The 22,020-nt window shown below is 46.8% G+C and overlaps 1 protein-coding gene across 2 annotated transcripts in view; it reads left to right on the top strand.

Moving 5' to 3' along the window:
• Window positions 1-2,294: 2,294 nt before the first annotated feature.
• LOC144945637 (filamin-C-like) overlaps window positions 2,295-22,020 on the top strand; it is a 98,144-nt gene continuing 78,418 nt past the window's right edge. For both annotated transcript variants that reach the window (XM_078874178.1, XM_078874177.1), the window contains exons 1-2: window positions 2,295-2,403; window positions 20,242-20,761. In XM_078874178.1, the coding sequence (XP_078730304.1) occupies window positions 20,389-20,761 (373 nt within the window). In that variant the 5' untranslated portion in view covers window positions 2,295-2,403; window positions 20,242-20,388. The remainder of the gene's footprint in view (window positions 2,404-20,241; window positions 20,762-22,020) is intronic.

Here is a 22,020-nt window from a genome sequence, read left to right as displayed (position 1 = left end):
TGCACCCTCCTTACTCCCGCCCCCCCTCTAACCAAGGTCAGGCAGGATGCGAGGATGTGTCTACGATGCGAGGGTCAAGTTGTTTTTGAGGTTTGATCAGTTTTTTTTTAATGGTCACACAATTAACTCTGTGATGCTGCTGCTGCTGCTGCTTTAAAGGTGCAACTTACATCATGCGAATGTTCGGTATTTTTTTGCCAATTATTCTCTCACGGATTACAGCTTCCCCATGTCGTGTGGGTCGTGGGGTTTGGTTTGGCCATACTTCACCACGCTGGTCTACGCGGGTTGGTGAATACGGGCAGCGTAGACGTGGGCGCAGAGCAGTGGAGTGTCGCTACGGAGTTTTCTGTGCCGCCCTCTGCTGTCCAGCCTATAGCAACCTGGTATGCATTGTGGTCGCCTGTCCGAGCATTGTCCAGGTTTTGCAACCTGCTTAGCTTCCTGGATGCGACGAGATCGGACACATTCCAGACGGATTGTTTCATCGTCACAAAGGGTAGCTGGAAGTCGAATGAATTGACATTGGCCAGGGTAATGGTGACACGGGAGTGTGGGCAGCAGGGACGAGAATTCGGAGACAGCGGAGAAGAGTGAAGGTGCTGCAGCCGCGGGGGGTGGGTCACGGAAGGCGACTCCGACGGATTCTTATTCCTGGCTTTGGCCTGACCCTCCTACCGGTGCTATGAGTGAAGCCAATGAAACTTTGCTTGGCTTCACATACGTAGATATGTTTTCTGTAATAGAGGGCTTTTTTGGTTTGGGTTAGATGGTTTAAATGTGAATGTGTCGTTAAACCCGCCACCACCCGACACGGCCAATTTGCAAGGTTTGTCACGTAAACAAAACGTGCCAATTAGTTTATTTTATTATGTTGTATTATTTTATTATTTCCCTTCTACGTGACTTTACCGAAAGAACCAAGAAAATATAATTAGTTACTAGTTCAGCAGTGTTAGAGTGTAAACCCACAACAGTTACAATTTGAGTACGACGTTTCGCCGGCAATTACAACCAGCTTCATCAGGCGACAGCCAGAATTATATTTGCTACGAAGAAGAGGCATTGCCGAAAACACACTTCGCCTGTGAGATTTATCATTTAAAGGCCACGGTGTTATTGACAAGTCTTGAGATTTTGTTGTTGTGAATGTTGTGTTCTTTGTGTATCACATCCAAACGCATGAGAGGGCAGCCCGTCTTACTTAAGATAATCTAAAGATGATGCTTGAGGATTATCATCGTTATCGTCATCATCTTCAACCGTGAAGATTATGGTGATGACGGTCAATAAGTGATGATGATCTTGATAATTAATGAGATTGATATGGATTAATTATTAGTCATATTAGATGATGATCTTGATGAATAATGTTTGAAGTCGTGATGATGCTGATTATTGATTATTACGATGATGATTAATATGTAATGATATATGTAACTATTGATGATGATCGTTGATGACCATTGTATCTGTCTTTGAAGATGACGATGATGATGGCGATCTTGATGATCATTATTTAACATCGTAAATCTTTCTTCAAAAATATCCTGAAGCAGAAGTTTACCGCTGGATACTACCGCATTTGCAATTGCGATTTGTAACTTTCACCCCTACCGATGTATCGATAGTTAACTTTAAATGTGCAATTTTAGTGAGGCAAGGGATGTTGTCTTGGTTGTCTTGGTGTGGTCTGGGACAGTTCTTGTCTGTTGTTTTGCTGCCTTGCCCAAGCTTTGAAACTGGTGTACTTATGCAATTTGAACTTACATACTTTGTCTATTGGTATGTCGGTATTTGTTGTGATTTGCTCACCTTTCCTATACTCTGCACTCCTATCGTTATTTTGTATTGTTTGTTGCTGTGACTTTCTGAGCAGAAGCTCATCGGATTTCTCCACGATACATCAAGCTTCTGATCAGATGACACCGATCTTGAATTCTGATGATGTGACTCTGAGCCGATGACCACCAAGTACATCCCCGGCCACGTGCTCACGCGAGCAGCATGAGAACTCGGGGCTCAGTTGTTGATGTCAAGATAAGAGCCGATCGATAGTCGCGGCGAGAAAGAGAAAGCGGTGGGGAGGGTGGTGGGGGAGGTGATGGAGGAAGGCTGGGAGGTTGGGGAGGGAAGCAGAGCGGTGGTGGTGGGGTGGGGGATTTGGGGTAACGTGATGTTTCTGATGGTTCCGACATGGTGCGACAGTGTTTTTTGGGGGGGGGGAGAGGATGGGGGGGGGACAGGGGGGGGGGGGTGACGTCATCTGTCACTATTTAAAGCGCTGTGCAAACGTTTTCCGGAGCGTTCTGTGTCCATCCATACGCGCAGAATCAGCAGCGGCAGCAGCAGCAGCAGCGGGAACTCTCAACTCTCACGCGTACATCAACCAGCAAATGCAAGGTGATTACGTTTTTTTAATATATATCTATAGATGTTTTTTTTAAACCACACACACGCATGCACAACTCTGTAACACATATATCAGCTCGAGTCGACCGAGTCGTTGTTTGCGTGTGTATTCTATTCTTGCGTTGGGAAATATGTTGCGGAGTTGAATGGCAATGCGAGAGGTCTGCTGCTTGTAGCCACGGCGAGAGGGCTTTAGGAGAGCGTTTGTGTCGTCTTGCTCTTCCTCCTCCTGCATTGAAGGAGCGTAGGCTGCAGTGGTTTACTCATGCGGGTACCATCGTTTGGATTGCATGGCCACACTCACCCCTGTATACACACACAGACACGTGGTGATCCATTTTTGAAGATATAACGTCGGCACATACTCTCGCTTAAATAATAGGGAGACATTCATTGGAAGGGAGAGAAACAGCGCTATCTTTTATTTCACGTCTCACGTAGCAATGGATACATCTTCTAACACTCGCTTCTCTGTAGTGGATATGGAGCCATCGTTTTTGACAACGATCAAATCACGCGTCGAGAAGGTAGTGATGAGAGGTGTTCATGAGACACCGGTGGGGGTATCTGTAAATGGATCGCCGTGCGCATGAACGATGTCGGTGGTGGACGACCTCGTTGCACGCGCGTCCGTGTCGCGGTCGGTTTCGCGAACCTATGGCGAGAATTCTACGTTACTGTGCCGGGGACTTGCACAACACGTAGTGCAACCGATGTTTACTTTCCTGCAAAGTGCTGCTCGTTTTATCGACCCGTGGCGGGTGATGATGCGCTAGAAAATAATTGCACTTTAAAAGTACGTGTAAGCGTGTATTCGACGCGTATGGAGAGTATGTCCGGATGTAAATACTTGCATAAATAGTGTACACGGGTGATGCTGTGGCCGCAGTGGTAAAATCAAACTCATTATCTTACCGGTTCAGTGCCCGGTCTGGTCTTGACTCGATACAACGAGAACCAGATCAGCAGTAATGAGCAAATATTTAACCATTTATAGCCATTTGTCAATTCCCCCGGGTGGATGAACGTCACGTGGGTTGTTTGACTATACTTCACCGCGCCGGTCAGTGCGGGTTGGTGCAGGGGGGAAGGTGCTCATGACCAGTTCAATATCACTCGTCACTCATGTGCGCACTGACCAGGCATGCTAACCACTACGCCACTGCTCCTCGCCATGCAACAGTAACTGTTATATGGGTACATTGACGAACTGCTTCGTGCCATAGCAATGTGGAATTTCCCCCGTGGACGTTCGTATGAGCATCACACTTTGAAGCGAATTTTTTTTTACGCTGCAATAATATTCATTGTGCATAATTGCTTTGCATTCTTGCATCATCACCTTCACCATCATCAGCCATGATCAATCCACTGCTGGATGAAGGGCTCTTCCCAAGCGGTCGCCATCATCTGCCGCTTATCCTGCGATGCAGTAATCCACCTGAACGCGAGCTGATGTGATCGCTCCATCATCTCAGTGGTTGCACGGCCTCTCTTTGGCTGTATTATTATTCGTGACTATGGGCACCACCATGCCCCGCTTCAATGTCCCCCAGCAGTTTTAATGTCACTGAGCTGCACGCGTTCACTTGATCCACGTGCCCCTCTGCGTTTGTCTGGCTGGCTACGCACGGTGCGAAAGAGGTTCAACATACGCACGTCAACCAAATCACGCGATCTCTCTTGCTCGTGTTTTCCCACTGCTGTGACATTTGTATCGTTGTCGTTCAACATGGTAATGACCGCATTTCTGAACCGCACCGCAGCAGTGACAGTACGCACCGATTAAACACGCTCTGCGTTGGGCATCTTGTATGGTCAAGTTCAACTCAAGTGACACTACGCTTGCGATCGCGACAATAGCTCTTGTGCCGGGGCTTGTCAAGTTCAATCGTTGTTGTTTCGCGGTGTCTGGGGTAGTGGGGTTCGTGGTTCGAACAACCTCATTCATGCGCGTAAAGCCTTGCAATGCGTACTGTAATTCTGTGAGTCAGCCCGTCGTCTGTCGCGATCCGTCTGTAGAGGATCTTTAACTTGTCCGCGCCGCTTGGGTAAACACACCTGTGCACAGGTGTTAGAGAGCGATGTTCACGACGACAGCTACACACGACACCAATGGGAAGTTATTAATACAGCGGTGGCGAAGTGGTGGGCGAGTGACACGGATGGCAACCAACGACTCGGGGAGGCTTTCATCCAGCTGTGGATTGATCAAGACCGATGGTGGTGGTTGGTGGTGGCGATGATGATGATGACTCCATTGGGGATGTTTGCCCAGTTCCCTTTTAAGGAGCGTTTTGCACGGAGCGCCTCATTAATCCACTCTGTGTCGTCATCGTCTCCTGGTCACTCCTTAGTCGAGGCTTCCTCACGCAAAGCGTGGCCACTCCTCTCTCTCTCTCCCACCATGGCTCCTGCAGCAATGAACTTCAACTCATTGAATCCGTCCACTCGTGCCGATGACTCGGCCTACCAGGCGGACCGTGTTCAACCACCACACCGCAGGTCACAACAATACGACAAAGACGACAATAACTCCGTATAAGCCTTTAACAGACTGTAGGGGCAAATGCTGTCAGCGAGTAAGTATGAAGGCCGGCACGGCACACGAGGGGATGGGTGGCAAGCACCACGCCCGGCCGCCTTTGTCTCCCCACTGGCGATGTTAACACACCGTAGCAGGTACTCATTTGAGACTGAGTCGATCTAGCGGTGGCCCAGAACCGACTCACATAATCGTCACTTGTGTTGGTTGTGAACGGGAATTGAACTCGGGTTTCCAGGTTCACAGCACAGCACGCTAACCGCTACACTACTGCTTCCTATACACAACAACACACAGCACTCACTCAGACACCCACTCACTCACTCCTCCACTAAACTACTCCCTTACTTACTCGCCACACTGCAGGTCGCCTCGCTGATTCCCTCGCACCGCCAAGTTTTTGTAGCCTTGCTCACACCTAAGCTGTGCTGTTTGTTGCTGGCTGATTGGCGTCTGGGACTTTGGATCTGTCCCTCGGTAACAGTGACACGAACAAATCAAATTTACGACGATCGATTCGTGATCCACCATCCCCGGATTAAATAAAAAGTGCACGTCACCGGCCCCCTGAATGCCCAGTGAGGAGTCGAGTGGTTCACGATCGAGTCTGCCTTGTCCAGCAGACACCGGCGGTAGATATTTCAGTTTTTTTTATATTTCAGTTTCATTCATTTCAGTTTGATTTATTAGGTAGAACCCTTTGAGTCATGCGGCTCTTGACTCGGGTGCAACCGCAACAAAACAAAAACATGAATAAGAAACATCTTAAAGTAACTAACACGCCGCTACTGTTAACATTCGGACTGTATTAAACTATTATTGGTTTATTTTACCAGGTAAGGCGCACTGAGCTATTCCAGAAGCGACCTGGCAATCACAGACGATGGCTCACCGAGGTGGCTTGTCATCACGTGGACACGCACTTATCGCAACCAAGATACTCTAAACGCGTGATGTTGATTCTAAATGTGGAGGGCGGAAACCGGAGGACCCGGAAAAACATCCACGCGACCACGGGGAGAGAGAGACACGCAAACTCCAAATGCACATTGCACAAAATACACGCGATGGATCTCGGCACTAATTTTGTGACTTGCGACAAATGATACTTACGGCGGTACCCCGGGGTCCCGAATAAACGGAAGTCAAAATCGTAATTAACTAATTTCTGTTACTCGACTCCGTCCCACCGCGCACATAAACGCCGTGACCCACCTAGCACGGATCATTCTGCGCAAAAGAGCTGAACAAGCGCATCTTTGATTAGCTCATCGTGTGGAGCTCGTCGAGAGGAATAGATTGCCGTGTCGTTCGCCTTCAACGGGCATGAAATGACGTCGCAACGCAGTTTATGCGAGAGCCGGGGGCGTATGGGACCCCGGGGTCCCGCCATAAGGTTCATTAATGCTGGCCCCGCTTGAACATTTGCATTGTATGGATGCGCACGCCAGAGCCCTCGTGTTCATCCAGCGACGGACGAGGGGGGTTCTCTATGCCGCGCGGGTCGACGGGGTTGACTGGTCACACTTCTTTCACCGCACTGGCCAGAGCGGTTTGGCGAAGACGAGGAGCATAGCTTTTAGGGAGAGAATAGAATCACAACAATAGGCGCAGATACATTGGCTGTGTCGGGTGGTGGCGGGTTTAACGACACATTTATATTTCGATTTAAAGCTTTCGTGACTGCAGGGATTCATCTTCTTGGTTCGTTCTACGTGACTTTACCGAAAGAACCAAGAAGACACATTTATATTTACGCGATCTAATAAAAAAAACTCATGGATAATATTGGCCGCGAAAGCCTCCGTGCTAAGCATAGAATCGCCACCACAGTACCCGTAACAACAATGAATGTCGATGTACTGCCCTCTACTGCCCACCACGTAGCGCAGTCTCGCTGTCGCATAGGCAAGACCTCAACTTTCATGTTGCTTCTGTTTAACCGGCTGCGAATAAGACAAGTGGCATTTGCAAGAGTGACCTGGGGCATGAGTATGCCAGTAGGGGGCGATGATTTATCTGTATAGTATAGTCCCAATTGAAAAAATTGCGGTGGCATTTTTTAAATCCGGCTAATTTGGAGCGTGAGAATGTAGGCGTCATGGTGGGCACCCACCCAACGCATCAACCAGGTTCTACGCCTGCTTAGCTTCCCGAAATCTGGATGACTTAACGAGAGACGCGGCTTTCGTTAAGTCGAGCTCTTACAAGGATTTATTGACTGGGGTGACGCAATCGTCAGGTATTGCTCAGTCCAAACCCAGGGTTATCGCGTCACTCGTACAACGTTCATACTCTTTGTTTTTTTCGGTAAAGTCACGTAGGTAAAAAAATAAAATACATTTTTACCTACATGACTTTACGAAAACTTCTTATCTAGAATTGTACAACGTTGCCGTGCCAGTGTCCTGCGATGATCGGGATGTTCTTGAAGTTCTAGATTTGAAGCTTTCGTGACTGCAATGATTCATATTCTCAGGTTTTTTTTCGGTAAAGTCACGTAGGTAAAAAACATTAAAATTAATGAAAGTAAAATTAAACAAAACAAAATAAAATTCACGACGTTTCGGAGGCAACACAAGGTTCCGTCATCAGGTGGGACCGTCACAGCCGAATTAGCTGCATCAAGTGAAGCAATGATTCAAGATGTAATCCCTTATAAGCAAGTTGAAGGGAGGTGGAGAAGGGGGGGGAGCTTATCAGGCTGTGGTAGCCAATGAATGGAAACGTATCGGGAGGGAGGAGGAGCGGTGATCAAAGACTGCACGCAGTGCTCAACACAATGAATGGAGACGTGTCGGGACGGAGGGCGAGCGGCGATCAAAGACTGCACGCAGTGCTCAACAAAATGAATGGAGACGCGCCGGGACGGAGGGCGAGCGGTGATCAAAGACATCACGTAGTGCTCAACACAATGAATGGAAACGTGGCGAGCGGTGATCAAAGAACAATGAAGAGATTACTGTTAAACACTGTGGATGTTAACACTCGGTGAAGTAAATTAAAATAGTGCCTGTCAGATAAGATGGTCCAAAAAGTGTAATTAAGTCTTTTTTGCGTGGTTAATAACATCTTTCCAGTGATTACTGAGTTTGTACCCATCATCACGGTTGAAATTATGTCTGTGTTTGTATATTTGTATGGCTTCGTGTACAAACCTTTGATGGTAGCCCGGAGGTTTATAGAGAACCTTGGTCTCGGAAAAGACAATTTCATGAGAGCCCGCCGAGTTGTAGCAATGATCGGCAACGGCCGAAGAATCAGTTCTGCCGTGTTTCACATCTGACTTGTGCTCGCGGACACGATCAGCAACATGACGTTTTGTTTCTCCAATGTAGCAATCACCACAAATGCAACTCAATTTGTAGACTCCAGGATACTGTAAGTCAGGAACGACATCCTTCACAGATGGAATCAGATCACGGATTTTATGCACTGTACTGAATCGGACTTGGATCTTATGTTTGTTTAGAATTTTGGAGATCTTTTTGGTCACGCCTGCTATGTATGGTAACGTGATAGTTTTGGTCAGAGTTTCATGTGGTTGTTTCTGTGTGGTGGGAGAGACAGCTTGGCGGATAGTGCGGTCAGAGTATCCGTTCATCCTGAGGGCCCGATGTACATGTCTTAATTCATCAGTCAGGTGGTGTTGGTCAGAAATGCCATGGGCTCTGTGGTATAGCGTTTTGATGAGAGAATTCTTTTGAGATGGGTGGTGGTGGGAATCCGGTTTCAAGTAGGAATTTGTGTGGGTGGCTTTCCTGTAGACAGAATGTCCCAAGGATCCGTCAAGCCTCCTCTTAAACAGAATATCCAAGAATGGTAGTTTACCGTCTTTCTCCACTTCCATGGTGAATCTGATAGATGGGTGTCTAGAATTGATGTGGTCCAAGAAGTGGTTCAATGCTGGGAGGCCATGTGGCCAGATGACGAAAGTGTCATCCACATATCTCTTCCACAGGGAAGGACGCAGGGTGGATGTCTGGATGGCGTCTGATTCAAACTTTTCCATGAACATGTTGGCTATAACTGGTGACAAGGGGGAGCCCATAGGGGTACCCTCATTCTGTTTGTAGAAGGTGCCATTCCAGGTAAAATAGGTGTTGGTGAGGCAATGCCTAACCAGCGCAGGTACATCAGAATTCAATCCATGTTGGACTAAGTCCTCAATTATTGTTAGGGTGTCCGGTACTGGGACTTTGGTAAACAAAGATACTACATCAAAGCTGACGAGGATGTCATCAGGAGATAGTACCATGTCCTTAACCATAGAGACTAATTGGGTTGAGTTGAGTACTGCCGAAGAGGTCTTGCCTGTGAAGGGGAGCAGAGTATCTGATAGAAAACGGGCTAGTTTGTACGTCGGAGAGTTTATCGTCGACACGATGGGTCGTAGTGGGGTGCCTTCTTTATGGATTTTGGGAAGACCATAGAGTCTGGGAGGTCTTGCCGCCGATGGTTTTAGAGAGGGACGTTTGCTTGGTTCGATTAGGGAAGTCGAACTCGTGATGATACTGTTGGTTTTTGTCATTAGGCTTTTAGTGGGATCGTTTTTAATTTTGGAGTAACTCCCATCATTAAGCAGGTCCAGGATTTTGTTGTTGTATGAATCTTTATCCATGATGACCGTGGCATTGCCCTTGTCTGCCGAGAGGATGACTATATCATCTCTCTTTTTTAAATTCGCGAGTTCAGAGCGTTCGTTTTTGCTGATGTTACTAGTGGGTTTCTTAGCATTCTTAAGAATAGTAGCTATTTCAGCTCTTGCTACATCCGCATGGATGTGTCCTATGCCTCTGGCCTTCCTCAAGAGATGCCGCGATAACAAGGTAATACCCATCGCTTTCACACTCACATCCGCTGCTGTGTCCTCACCGAACTCCAAACAGATCTTATTTAAAGCTAGCCTATCACTAATCTCGGAGAGAATAAGGTTACTCCGATCTGAACTCGATAATTTAGACAAGACTCTCTTACAAACACATCTAATGTTAACACAAAAAATGTCACCTTCTGATTGGAACCACGTTGATAACATGACTTCTGCTTCTGCTGACTCAATGTCAGCCAAATGCAAAGCTAACCTGATTTCTAAATTCAACCTCCTATCTAAAAAGAAACCAGAGCCACACATCGCAAAGCTGGATGTTAACAAGACCGTGATTAATCAGAGTAACATTCCAATTTCTGACAATCTAAAAACGGTACTGGCCAAAGGACTAAATTTCGCCGTCACCCCTAAATATATACCAGTAGAGGATATGATTTCTCAGATTGATGTAGCCCTCAGAGGCATAGGACACATCCATGCGGATGTAGCAAGAGCTGAAATAGCTACTATTCTTAAGAATGCTAAGAAACCCACTAGTAACATCAGCAAAAACGAACGCTCTGAACTCGCGAATTTAAAAAAGAGAGATGATATAGTCATCCTCTCGGCAGACAAGGGCAATGCCACGGTCATCATGGATAAAGATTCATACAACAACAAAATCCTGGACCTGCTTAATGATGGGAGTTACTCCAAAATTAAAAACGATCCCACTAAAAGCCTAACGACAAAAACCAACAGTATCATCACGAGTTCGACTTCCCTAATCGAACCAAGCAAACGTCCCTCTCTAAAACCATCGGCGGCAAGACCTCCCAGACTCTATGGTCTTCCCAAAATCCATAAAGAAGACACCCCACTACGACCCATCGTGTCGACGATGAACTCTCCGACGTACAAACTAGCCCGTTTTCTATCAGATACTCTGCTCCCCTTCACAGGCAAGACCTCTTCGGCAGTACTCAACTCAACCCAATTAGTCTCTATGGTTAAGGACATGGTACTATCTCCTGATGACATCCTCGTCAGCTTTGATGTAGTATCTTTGTTTACCAAAGTCCCAGTACCGGACACCCTAACAATAATTGAGGACTTAGTCCAACATGGATTGAATTCTGATGTACCTGCGCTGGTTAGGCATTGCCTCACCAACACCTATTTTACCTGGAATGGCACCTTCTACAAACAGAATGAGGGTACCCCTATGGGCTCCCCCTTGTCACCAGTTATAGCCAACATGTTCATGGAAAAGTTTGAATCAGACGCCATCCAGACATCCACCCTGCGTCCTTCCCTGTGGAAGAGATATGTGGATGACACTTTCGTCATCTGGCCACATGGCCTCCCAGCATTGAACCACTTCTTGGACCACATCAATTCTAGACACCCATCTATCAGATTCACCATGGAAGTGGAGAAAGACGGTAAACTACCATTCTTGGATATTCTGTTTAAGAGGAGGCTTGACGGATCCTTGGGACATTCTGTCTACAGGAAAGCCACCCACACAAATTCCTACTTGAAACCGGATTCCCACCACCACCCATCTCAAAAGAATTCTCTCATCAAAACGCTATACCACAGAGCCCATGGCATTTCTGACCAACACCACCTGACTGATGAATTAAGACATGTACATCGGGCCCTCAGGATGAACGGATACTCTGACCGCACTATCCGCCAAGCTGTCTCTCCCACCACACAGAAACAACCACATGAAACTCTGACCAAAACTATCACGTTACCATACATAGCAGGCGTGACCAAAAAGATCTCCAAAATTCTAAACAAACATAAGATCCAAGTCCGATTCAGTACAGTGCATAAAATCCGTGATCTGATTCCATCTGTGAAGGATGTCGTTCCTGACTTACAGTATCCTGGAGTCTACAAATTGAGTTGCATTTGTGGTGATTGCTACATTGGAGAAACAAAACGTCATGTTGCTGATCGTGTCCGCGAGCACAAGTCAGATCTGAAACACGGCAGAACTGATTCTTCGGCCGTTGCCGATCATTGCTACAACTCGGCGGGCTCTCATGAAATTGTCTTTTCCGAGACCAAGGTTCTCTGCAAACCTCCGGGCTACCATCAAAGGTTTGTACACGAAGCCATACAAATATACAAACACAGACATAATTTCAACCGTGATGATGGGTACAAACTCAGTAATCACTGGAAAGATGTTATTAACCACGCAAAAAAGACTTAATTACACTTTTTGGACCATCTTATCTGACAGGCACTATTTTAATTTACTTCACCGAGTGTTAACATCCACAGTGTTTAACAGTAATCTCTTCATTGTTCTTTGATCACCGCTCGCCACGTTTCCATTCATTGTGTTGAGCACTACGTGATGTCTTTGATCACCGCTCGCCCTCCGTCCCGGCGCGTCTCCATTCATTGTGTTGAGCACTGCGTGCAGTCTTTGATCGCCGCTCGCCCTCCGTCCCGACACGTCTCCATTCATTGTGTTGAGCACTGCGTGCAGTCTTTGATCACCGCTCCTCCTCCCTCCCGATACGTTTCCATTCATTGGCTACCACAGCCTGATAAGCTCTCCCCCCCCCCTTCTCCACCTCCCTTCAACTTGCTTATAAGGGATTACATCTTGAATCATTGCTTCACTTGATGCAGCTAATTCGGCTGTGACGGTCCCACCTGATGACGGAGACTTGTGTTGCCTCCGAAACGTCGTGAATTTTATTTTGTTTTGTTTAATTTTACTTTCATTAATTTTAATGTTTTTTACCTACGTGACTTTACCGAAAAAACCTGAGAATATGTTCTTGAAGGGCAACTTGCCTGAATGTTCGCCATAGATGTTGCGGTTTTTTTTAAAGGCTGCACCTCGCTAATAAGACCCTCAAAGTTGCAACCGATGCAGACTATCCCAGCTTAATCGGATGCTGCTGGAGACAATTGGCCCAGAAAGCCCATACATAGACAAATTGGATTGTAACTTCTATTTACTTACTTTCACGTGGTGAACCAAACCACGTCTGTTTATTATTTCAATGCAGTTTAACAACAGAATTGCAATACACAAATACCTATAGCATCACTAAAATAAAATAAAAATCTTGTTGCATATCAAAACTAACGTCATTACAAAACATCACTTGGTAAAGTGTCATTAAATTACACGATACATTTAATAACACTCATGTACAGCCCTTTACAAATCCACTGCTTGATGAAAGCCTTCAGACGCTGTGTTGGTCATGGGGGTTATTTGACAGTGCGGGTTGATCAAAGGATCAGGGGATCCGGGACCGGTTCAGATATCACTCGTCATTCATCACGCACGCCGTGAGCGGGTTCATACGTAGAGCAGTCACAGAGCCACCACTTACATTAAACACAGTTCTGTATAACACTGCGGGTGAATAGGTCCAATTGCGAATTATACTTGTCCGCGAGCTGAATAACTCCACGTGCTTCAAGGCGACATTGTGAATGTGTTCATCATCCAAGCAGGAGACAGGAAGGGCATGTCTTGTCAGAACATTCAGTACTCACGTGCCACGAATACCTTCCCACTCAATAAAGCCCCCATCGCTGATGGAGACGCACTCGAGACTTGCCGCCCCGAAGCCAGGCCATCTGCACGTGTACACACAAATATCTCACGCGCGGCCACGTGGATCGTGTAGGCCATGCAGGTGAAGTGCCGTTTAACGAGCACATGTGAAGGCCGCCACGACGCACACGAGCGAGATGCCCGGCCAACAACATCGTGTACCCGTCAACAGCGTCTGCACAGTGCTGATGGTCACACACACCGCCAGTGCCGGCTGATCATAGTAGCAAAAGTAGCTACACATGTAGCAGCTACTACACCTGTAGCAGCTACTGCACGTGTAGCAGCTAATACACATGTAGCAGCTACTGCACGTGTAGTAGCTACACATGTAGTAGCAACACATGTAGTAGTGTAGTAGCTACACATGTAGTAGCTACTACACATGTAGCAGCTAATACACATGTAGTAGCTACACATGTAGCAGCTACTACACATGTAGCAGCTAATACACATGTAGCAGCTAATACACATGTAGTAGCTACACATGTAGTATCTACACATGTAGTAGTGTAGTAGCTACACATGTAGCAGCTACTACACATGTAGCAGCTACTATAAAGTAGCTACAACACATGTAGTAGCTACACATGCTACACATGTAGTAGCTACGGGCTCCGCACTTTCAAGGGCCCCGCGCTAAATGCTTTCAAGCTGTCAATTCCGGTTCAGTGATTCTGCACTTGCTCTATTACTATAGTACTATACCGCCTTTAACTTTTATTTGTCGTATTATCTGGCTGTATAGCAAATAAAAAAATACAATTACTTTGCTATGCGAGTAAAACATTTATGTGTTTGAATATTTACGTGTTTTATTTATTTAGGGCCCCTCTAGAACAAATGCTACAGGCCCCGCACTAGCTTAATCCTGCACACACACCGCACAAGTTAATTCATTTAAGGCTGGGTCGACCCAAACCGGTTCGGACACCACTTTCCACCCGATGTTGGATGTGGCCATGGTTGGGAGTTCAACTCGTCTCGTGTTTGTGCACTCTTCACCCGCCACGCTGCTGTTCAAACACTGCGTTGGCTAATGTTGGTGAAGGCTAACGCGATATATATACATTTTCACGATGCCATACGATAGCAGGTTTCGCGATATGGCCATTATCGCAATATCGGCTTTCCATACATTTGAAATGTCATTTCATGTTTACTGTTTTGTTTTACTTCATGAGGAATAAAGATGACTTTAAAAGTTATTCAGCTGCAGTTCACTCAACCCAAGCCTTGCTGTTAACGTGTCTTCTCTTAATCTGTACAATTTTACAAACTGTAACGCTTGTAACGCACATGCTGTCACCTACACAACAAATACGAGGTATATAAATGATTAAATGTGTATACGAAACTTACGAACTGTAACCACGATTCTGTAAACGTATCAGGCAAATTTTTTTTTTAAAGCACTAATATCCGCGTTTAAAATGTTCATAATTAAGCTCATTTCATATTATCTGGAAATAAAATATGTTCACTGAGCAACGATAATCGCGTGCGAAACAGGAGACGATTATCGTGGCCCTTAAACCAGTGGTACGATATATCGTGGTACTTTTATCGCCATATCGCGGCAACCCGAGGCGAAAATCAAAACACATTCCTGCGGAGGGAGCTGGTAGGAACGTTGGGTTTCTCGGTCAATGGCCTGCAGGGTCAACGGCGGCGTGGTGTATTCCGCAAATATGTCCGACTGTGAGGGCGGGCACAAGCCGGCGTGAGTAGGTTAAACGTTGAGTTTTATAAGGGCACCACGGGGTGACCAGCCCCTCCCCACCCAGCCCCACCCCTCCACAGTACATACACACAGCACACACACAGTACATACACACAGTACATACACAGTACACACACAGTACATACACACAGCACACACACACAGTACATACACAGTACATACACACAGCACACACACAGTACATACACAGTACATACACAGTGTACATACACACAGCACACACACAGTACATACACACAGTACATACACAGTACACACACACAGTAAATACACAGTACATACACACAGTACATACACAGTACATACACACAGCACACACACAGTACATACACAGTGTACATACACACAGCACACACACAGTACATACACACAGTACATACACAGTACACACACACAGTACACACACAGTACATACACACAGCACACACACAGTACACACACACAGTACACACACAGTACATACACACAGTACACACACACAGTACATACACAGTACATACACAGTACATACACACAGTACACACACACAGTGCATACACAGTACATACACACAGCACACACACAGTACATACACACAGCACACACACAGTACACACACACAGTACACACACAGTACATACACAGTACATACACAGTACATACACAGTACACACACACAGTACATACACAGTACATACACACAGCACCTACACAGTACACACACACAGTACATACACAGTACATACACACAGCACACACACAGTACACACACACAGTACATACACAGTACATACACACAGCACACAGTACATACACAGAGCACACAGTACATACACAGTACACACACAGTACATACACACAGCACCTACACAGTACACACACACAGTACATACACAGTACATACACACAGCACACACACAGTACACACACAGTACATACACACAGCACACAGTACATACACAGTACATACACAGTACACACACAGTACACACACAGTACACACACAGTACATACACACAGCACACAGTACATACACAGTACATACACACAGCACACAGTACATACACAGTACATACACACAGTACATACACAGTACATACACACAGCACACACACAGTACACACACAGTACATACACACAGCACCTACACAGTACACACACACAGTACATACACAGTACATACACACAGCACACACACAGTACACACACAGTACATACACACAGCACACAGTACATACACAGTACATACACAGTACACACACAGTACACACACAGTACACACACACAGTACATACACACAGCACACAGTACATACACAGTACATACACACAGCACACAGTACATACACAGTACATACACACAGCACACAGTACATACACAGTACATACACACAGCACACACACAGTACACACACACAGTACATACACACAGCACACAGTACATACACACAGTACATACACACAGCACACAGTACATACACAGTACATACACAGTACATACACACAGTACACACACAGTACACACAGTACATACACACAGCACACACACAGTACACACACAGTACATACACAGTACATACACACAGTACATACACACAGCACACACAGTACATACACAGTACACACACACAGTACATACACACAGTACACACACACAGTACATACACAGTACATACAGAGCACACAGTACATACACAGTACATACACAGTACATACACAGTACACACACACAGTACATACACAGTACATACACACAGTACACACACACAGCACACACACAGTACATACACACAGCACACACACAGTACACACACACAGTACACACACAGTACATACACACAGCACACACACAGTACACACACACAGTACATACACAGTACATACACACAGCACACACACAATGGTGTACCACGTCCGACCGCAAAGCCGCATGGGTTAATTAAAATAGAATTCGTGAATTGTGTATAGAAGTCGGTTAGCAGCCCGCATGCCGCGAGACAACCCGATCGCGGATCGATGAACTGTCAACGATCCGAGGTCACTTGCCAACATCGATACTTTTTTTCGATTCTTTTATTTTCAAAATGATTGTGCATATAGCGCCCTCTAGTGGCCACAGAGCTCATGTGAACATACAGCTTGTACCAATCGAAAATAATCGATTATTCATCCGACCTTTCCATTACTCGTTACACTTCTAATCAAAGACACACGTGACAAATCCATCTACACCGGTCCCCAGCCTCAGGGGCTACGAATTATGGCAACAAACTGTTCGCTCACCACACCAATGTAGGATAATAGCCAATTAGGCTCATTAATTTGCCCTAATGAGCCACACTGCTGATACAGAGGAGCGGTGGTGCAGTGGTGAGCGCATTACAGCGCACTGAATCCAGCCATGCCCAAATTACGTTACCACGATTCACGGCTAACATCAGCGGACACCGTTGCTATAATTGTTCACACGATAAGCCACTTCGCCGCGCTCATCACCTGTGGCCAGGCAGCTCAGTGGGCCTTACCTGGTAAAATAAAAACAAACATAATTTAAATTTCGATTTAAAGCTTTCGTGACTGCATGGATGCATCTTCTTGGTTCTTTCGGTAAAGTCACGTAGAATGGAAATAATAAAATAATAAAAAGAAAACATAATAAAATAATTCTTACGACGTTTCAGCCACAACGCAAGCAGCCGTCCTCAGGTGGAGAACAGGTCTGTCGAGAAGACAGAGTCTGAATGACACCCCTGGGGAAGAACAGGTCTGTCGAGAAGACAGAGTCTGAATGACTCTGTCTTCTCGTTGTGGCCGAAACGTCGTGAGAATTATTTTATTATGTTTTATTTTTATTAATTTATTATTTCCATTCTACGTGACTTTACCGAAAGAACCAAGAAAACATAATCTAGTTTAAATAAATATCTGGACCTGTCCCCGGGGCTCCCACCAATGTCCAGACCTCTCACGAATTCGCGCCGACGAGCGTGGGTGAAGTATGGTCAACCGACACGACAACTTGACGAGGCGTGGGTTGGTTGGTGGAGGCAGTCATCCAGCGGTGGATTGACAAAGGGCCATGGGCCAAATGGAGCAATCAGCCGCGACGAATGTGCCTGATGCTTCGCAGTGTTTGACGCTTGTGGGATGGGTGACCTGCACCACCACATAGGCAGCAGATGGCAGTGCAGCATAAGAGATGACCCACGTGGTGAAGTATGGTCAAACAGTCTGTCCCCCCCACCGCGACCGATAGGCGTGGGGGCCGTGCCGGATGAAGCTAGTGCGGGGCCTGTAGCATCTGTTATAAAGGGGCCCTAAATAAAAAAAAACACGAACATATTAAAACACACATTTTTTTACTTGCACAGTAAAGTATTTGCATTTTTTCATTTGCTATACAGCCACAGATAATACGACAAATCGCTAACCTCAAACACCCAGTCGTTCATGGAAGCTGAAGGCGGTATAGTACTATAGTAATAGAGCAAGTGCAGAATCACTGAACCGGAATTGATAGCTTGAAAGCATTTAGCGCGGGGCCCTTGAAAGTGCGGGGCCCGTAGCTACACATGCAGTAGCTACTACTACACGTAGTAGTGGTGGGGGCAAAATTACTTAATCCCACGGTATACTAACACATGGGGCTGCGTCTTATAATCCGGTGTATGCGTGAGACCATTGGGGGCGCGGTGGCGCAGTGGTTGTCGCACAGCGTTAATGGAACCCGGGGTGTTCCCACGAGTTCGATTCCCGATCAGAGGCCCAAACATCGGCGTGACGAATATCTGAACATGGTGCTGGGCCTCCCCGCTAGGTTGACTCAGCCCTAAATGATTTCAAAACACGAACAAAATCAGCACAGGAGAGACAAAAGCGGCCTTCTTTTAATAGGAGCTCGCTAACAGCGCTACCCCCAAACTGTCTGTTGAGGATCAACACGTAGTAGGCTTCGCGACCAATAATAATATCCATAAGAGGTTTTTGTTTTTTGGGTTAGATCGTGTAAATAAAAATGCGTCGTTAAACCCACCACAACAATTGCAAATGTTGTGGATGTACTCTCTAACACACAACCGGTGTAGTGCTGTACTCGTGTAATGGGCTCAGCTGAGTCGCAGACGTAGACTTTGAAGGCAACACATTTATTCAGTTCCAACACACGGGGTAACTTCCCCCTTAACAGAATAACAACCTAAGGTGGTGCCCACCAGGCTAACTACACGAGTTACCACGTGACCACCAGGCTAACTACACTAGTTACCACGTGACTGGTGTAGCTAACCACGTGGTGACCAGCAGGCTAGCTACACGAGTTACCACGTGACTGGTGTAGTTACCACGTGACCACCAGGCTAGCTACACTAGTTACCACGTGACTGGTGTAGTTACCACGTGATCACCAGGCTAGCTACACCAGTTACCACGTGACTAGTGTAGCTAACCACGTGGTGACCACCAGGCTAACTACACCAGTGGTGACTGGTGTCGTTACCACGTGACCACCAGGCTAGCTACCACTAGTTACCACGTGACTGGTGTAGCTGGCCACGTGGTAACCACCAGGCTAGCTACACCAGTTACCACGTGACTGGTGTAGTTACCACGTGGTGACCACGTGACAAGCTACACCAGTTACCACGTGACTGGTGTAGCTAACCACGTGGTGACCACCAGGCTAACTACACGAGTTACCACGTGACCACCAGGATAACTACACCAGTTACCACGTGACTGGTGTAGTTACCACGTGGTGACCACGTGACAAGCTACACCAGTTACCACGTGACTGGTGTAGTTAACCACGTGGTGACCACAAGGCTAACTACACTGCACATGGGTTACCGAATTAAGGCCGAGTCGACCTAGGGGAAGCCCAGGACTGGTTCCATTATAATCGTCACTTTATGTTCGCCGTGCTCAGGTATGGAACTAACCAATTTACACCAAAGGCAAATACAAAGATCCCCCGTATAGACTTTAACAGACCGTCGGGGCAAGTGCTGTTAGCGAGCCACGCGACACTCAACAAAGGTAAGAAACACGTCGGAGGAGACGCGTCACGCGTGAACTCTCAAACACAAGTCGTGTCGAGCACTTTAAAACGATTGCTTTGTGTGTGTGTGCGTGTTGTCCTATTCACAGGATAGAGTCGTGGACCCCAAGAAAGTTTGGGGGCAAAAAAAACCCTCCCCACCCCGACAGACGCTGCTGCTGCTGCTGCAGTGCCCCTCCTCCTCCTCCGCATCCTCCTCCTCCTTCTCGTAGCCCCGCCGCTATTTAACCCGCATCATGAGCGGACGGAAGCAACCTCAGCAGTCCGAGCCTCCTCCTCCTCCGCCCCAGCAGCAGCAACAGCAGCAGCAGGCGGAGATGCCTGCCACGGAGAAGGACCTGGCGGAAGACGCGCCCTGGAAGAAGATCCAGCAGAACACGTTCACGCGTTGGTGTAATGAGCACCTCAAGTGCGTGAACAAGAGGATTCACGACCTGCAGAAGGACTTGTCCGACGGCTTGCGGCTCATCGCTCTGCTCGAGGTGCTCAGCCAGAAGAAGATGTACCGCAAATACCACGCGCGGCCCACATTCAGGCAGATGCAGCTGGAGAACGTGTCCGTGGCCCTCGAGTTCCTGGAGAGGCAGAGCATCAGGCTGGTGTCCATAGGTGAGGTTTGGTGGTGGTGGTTGTTGTTGTTGTTGTGCCCGTTGTCGGTGGTGGTGGTTGTTGTTGTGCCCGTTGTCGGTGGTGGTGGTTGTTGTGCCCGTTGTCGGTCTGTGGTGGTGGTGGAGCGAATGTTTGAGAATGAATGGAGTTGCATTCGCGGGGGGTTGGGACCGTTGCTTGCTGCGTTGCGCGATGGAAGTTAAAGACGCAGCCCTGCAAGTGCCGTGGTCCACGCCACTGCTGCAGGAATGGACTCCGTTAGGAGGCGCTCTGGTAAACCTCTAACAGACGGTATTTTGCCCTAATAATGATGATTCTTGCACGATAATGACCTTATATTTTTGTTGGTTATTTCACTCAAAGTTGAGTGCATCAGCAAGGTAAGTAACATGTTTATTTTAGTTTTCAATTGAAGTGTATGCATAGGTAACGGATGTATGCAAGTCACACTCGTGTTAGATTCGATCCACTGCTGTTACTACCATCATCTGGCTACGTCGCAGCCCATGCCTAGGATACTGACTCACTTTCCACAATGTACAAATTGTATTCACCCCACGGGGATGATGGGCTGAGTGAACCTAGGAAATGAAATGCAACTTGCGTTTTGTACAACTCAAAGCAAGCAGTGGCGTTGAACTTTAACTTCTTTCGCACCGTACGTAGCCAACCGTGTTAATCGGAGGACCGTGGAAGTTTGTGCTCAACACGATGAACCCGGCAGCCGCAGTTTGATTCCTAGCCATGGCTAACAGCCGTGTCGAGTGATATCCAAACCGGTGGTGAAGTATGGTCAGAAAACTCTTTGTGACTGAAAGGCATGGGAGGGCATAACATCCAGCAATTGGTGCTGGATGAATGCCTCGATTCAGCCCCAGCAATGCACGGGACTGACTGCACATTGTCCTGTAGGTACTGCACTCGTGTGGAAATCCAAGGAAAATATCCAAACTTGCCCTGAAAATCTGAAAATCCGAAACTTATCGCGAATAGATTGCAGGCCCCATCGTGCTCAGCAATGTGCGTTATATCCATTGTGCATCAAACTTAATGACTTTGCAAACACCACAATTCAGTACAACGAATGGCAAGGATCAATGCAAATAAACTCCGCAAGATCAAATAAGGGTCCTGGGTATGTCATTTGATCATCACTGGCTGGTTGGTCCATGTCAAGGGAGAGTGGCTGGTTGGTCCATGTCACAAGGGAGAGTGGATGGAATTGCTTTGACAGGTTAAACCCACAAATTAAATGTGTC

The sequence above is a fragment of the Lampetra fluviatilis genome, chromosome 38 (genome assembly GCF_964198595.1).
Source record: "Lampetra fluviatilis chromosome 38, kcLamFluv1.1, whole genome shotgun sequence".
In the NCBI taxonomy this organism is placed as follows: domain Eukaryota; kingdom Metazoa; phylum Chordata; class Hyperoartia; order Petromyzontiformes; family Petromyzontidae; genus Lampetra; species Lampetra fluviatilis.
This window is presented reverse-complemented; position numbering and strand designations above follow the sequence as displayed.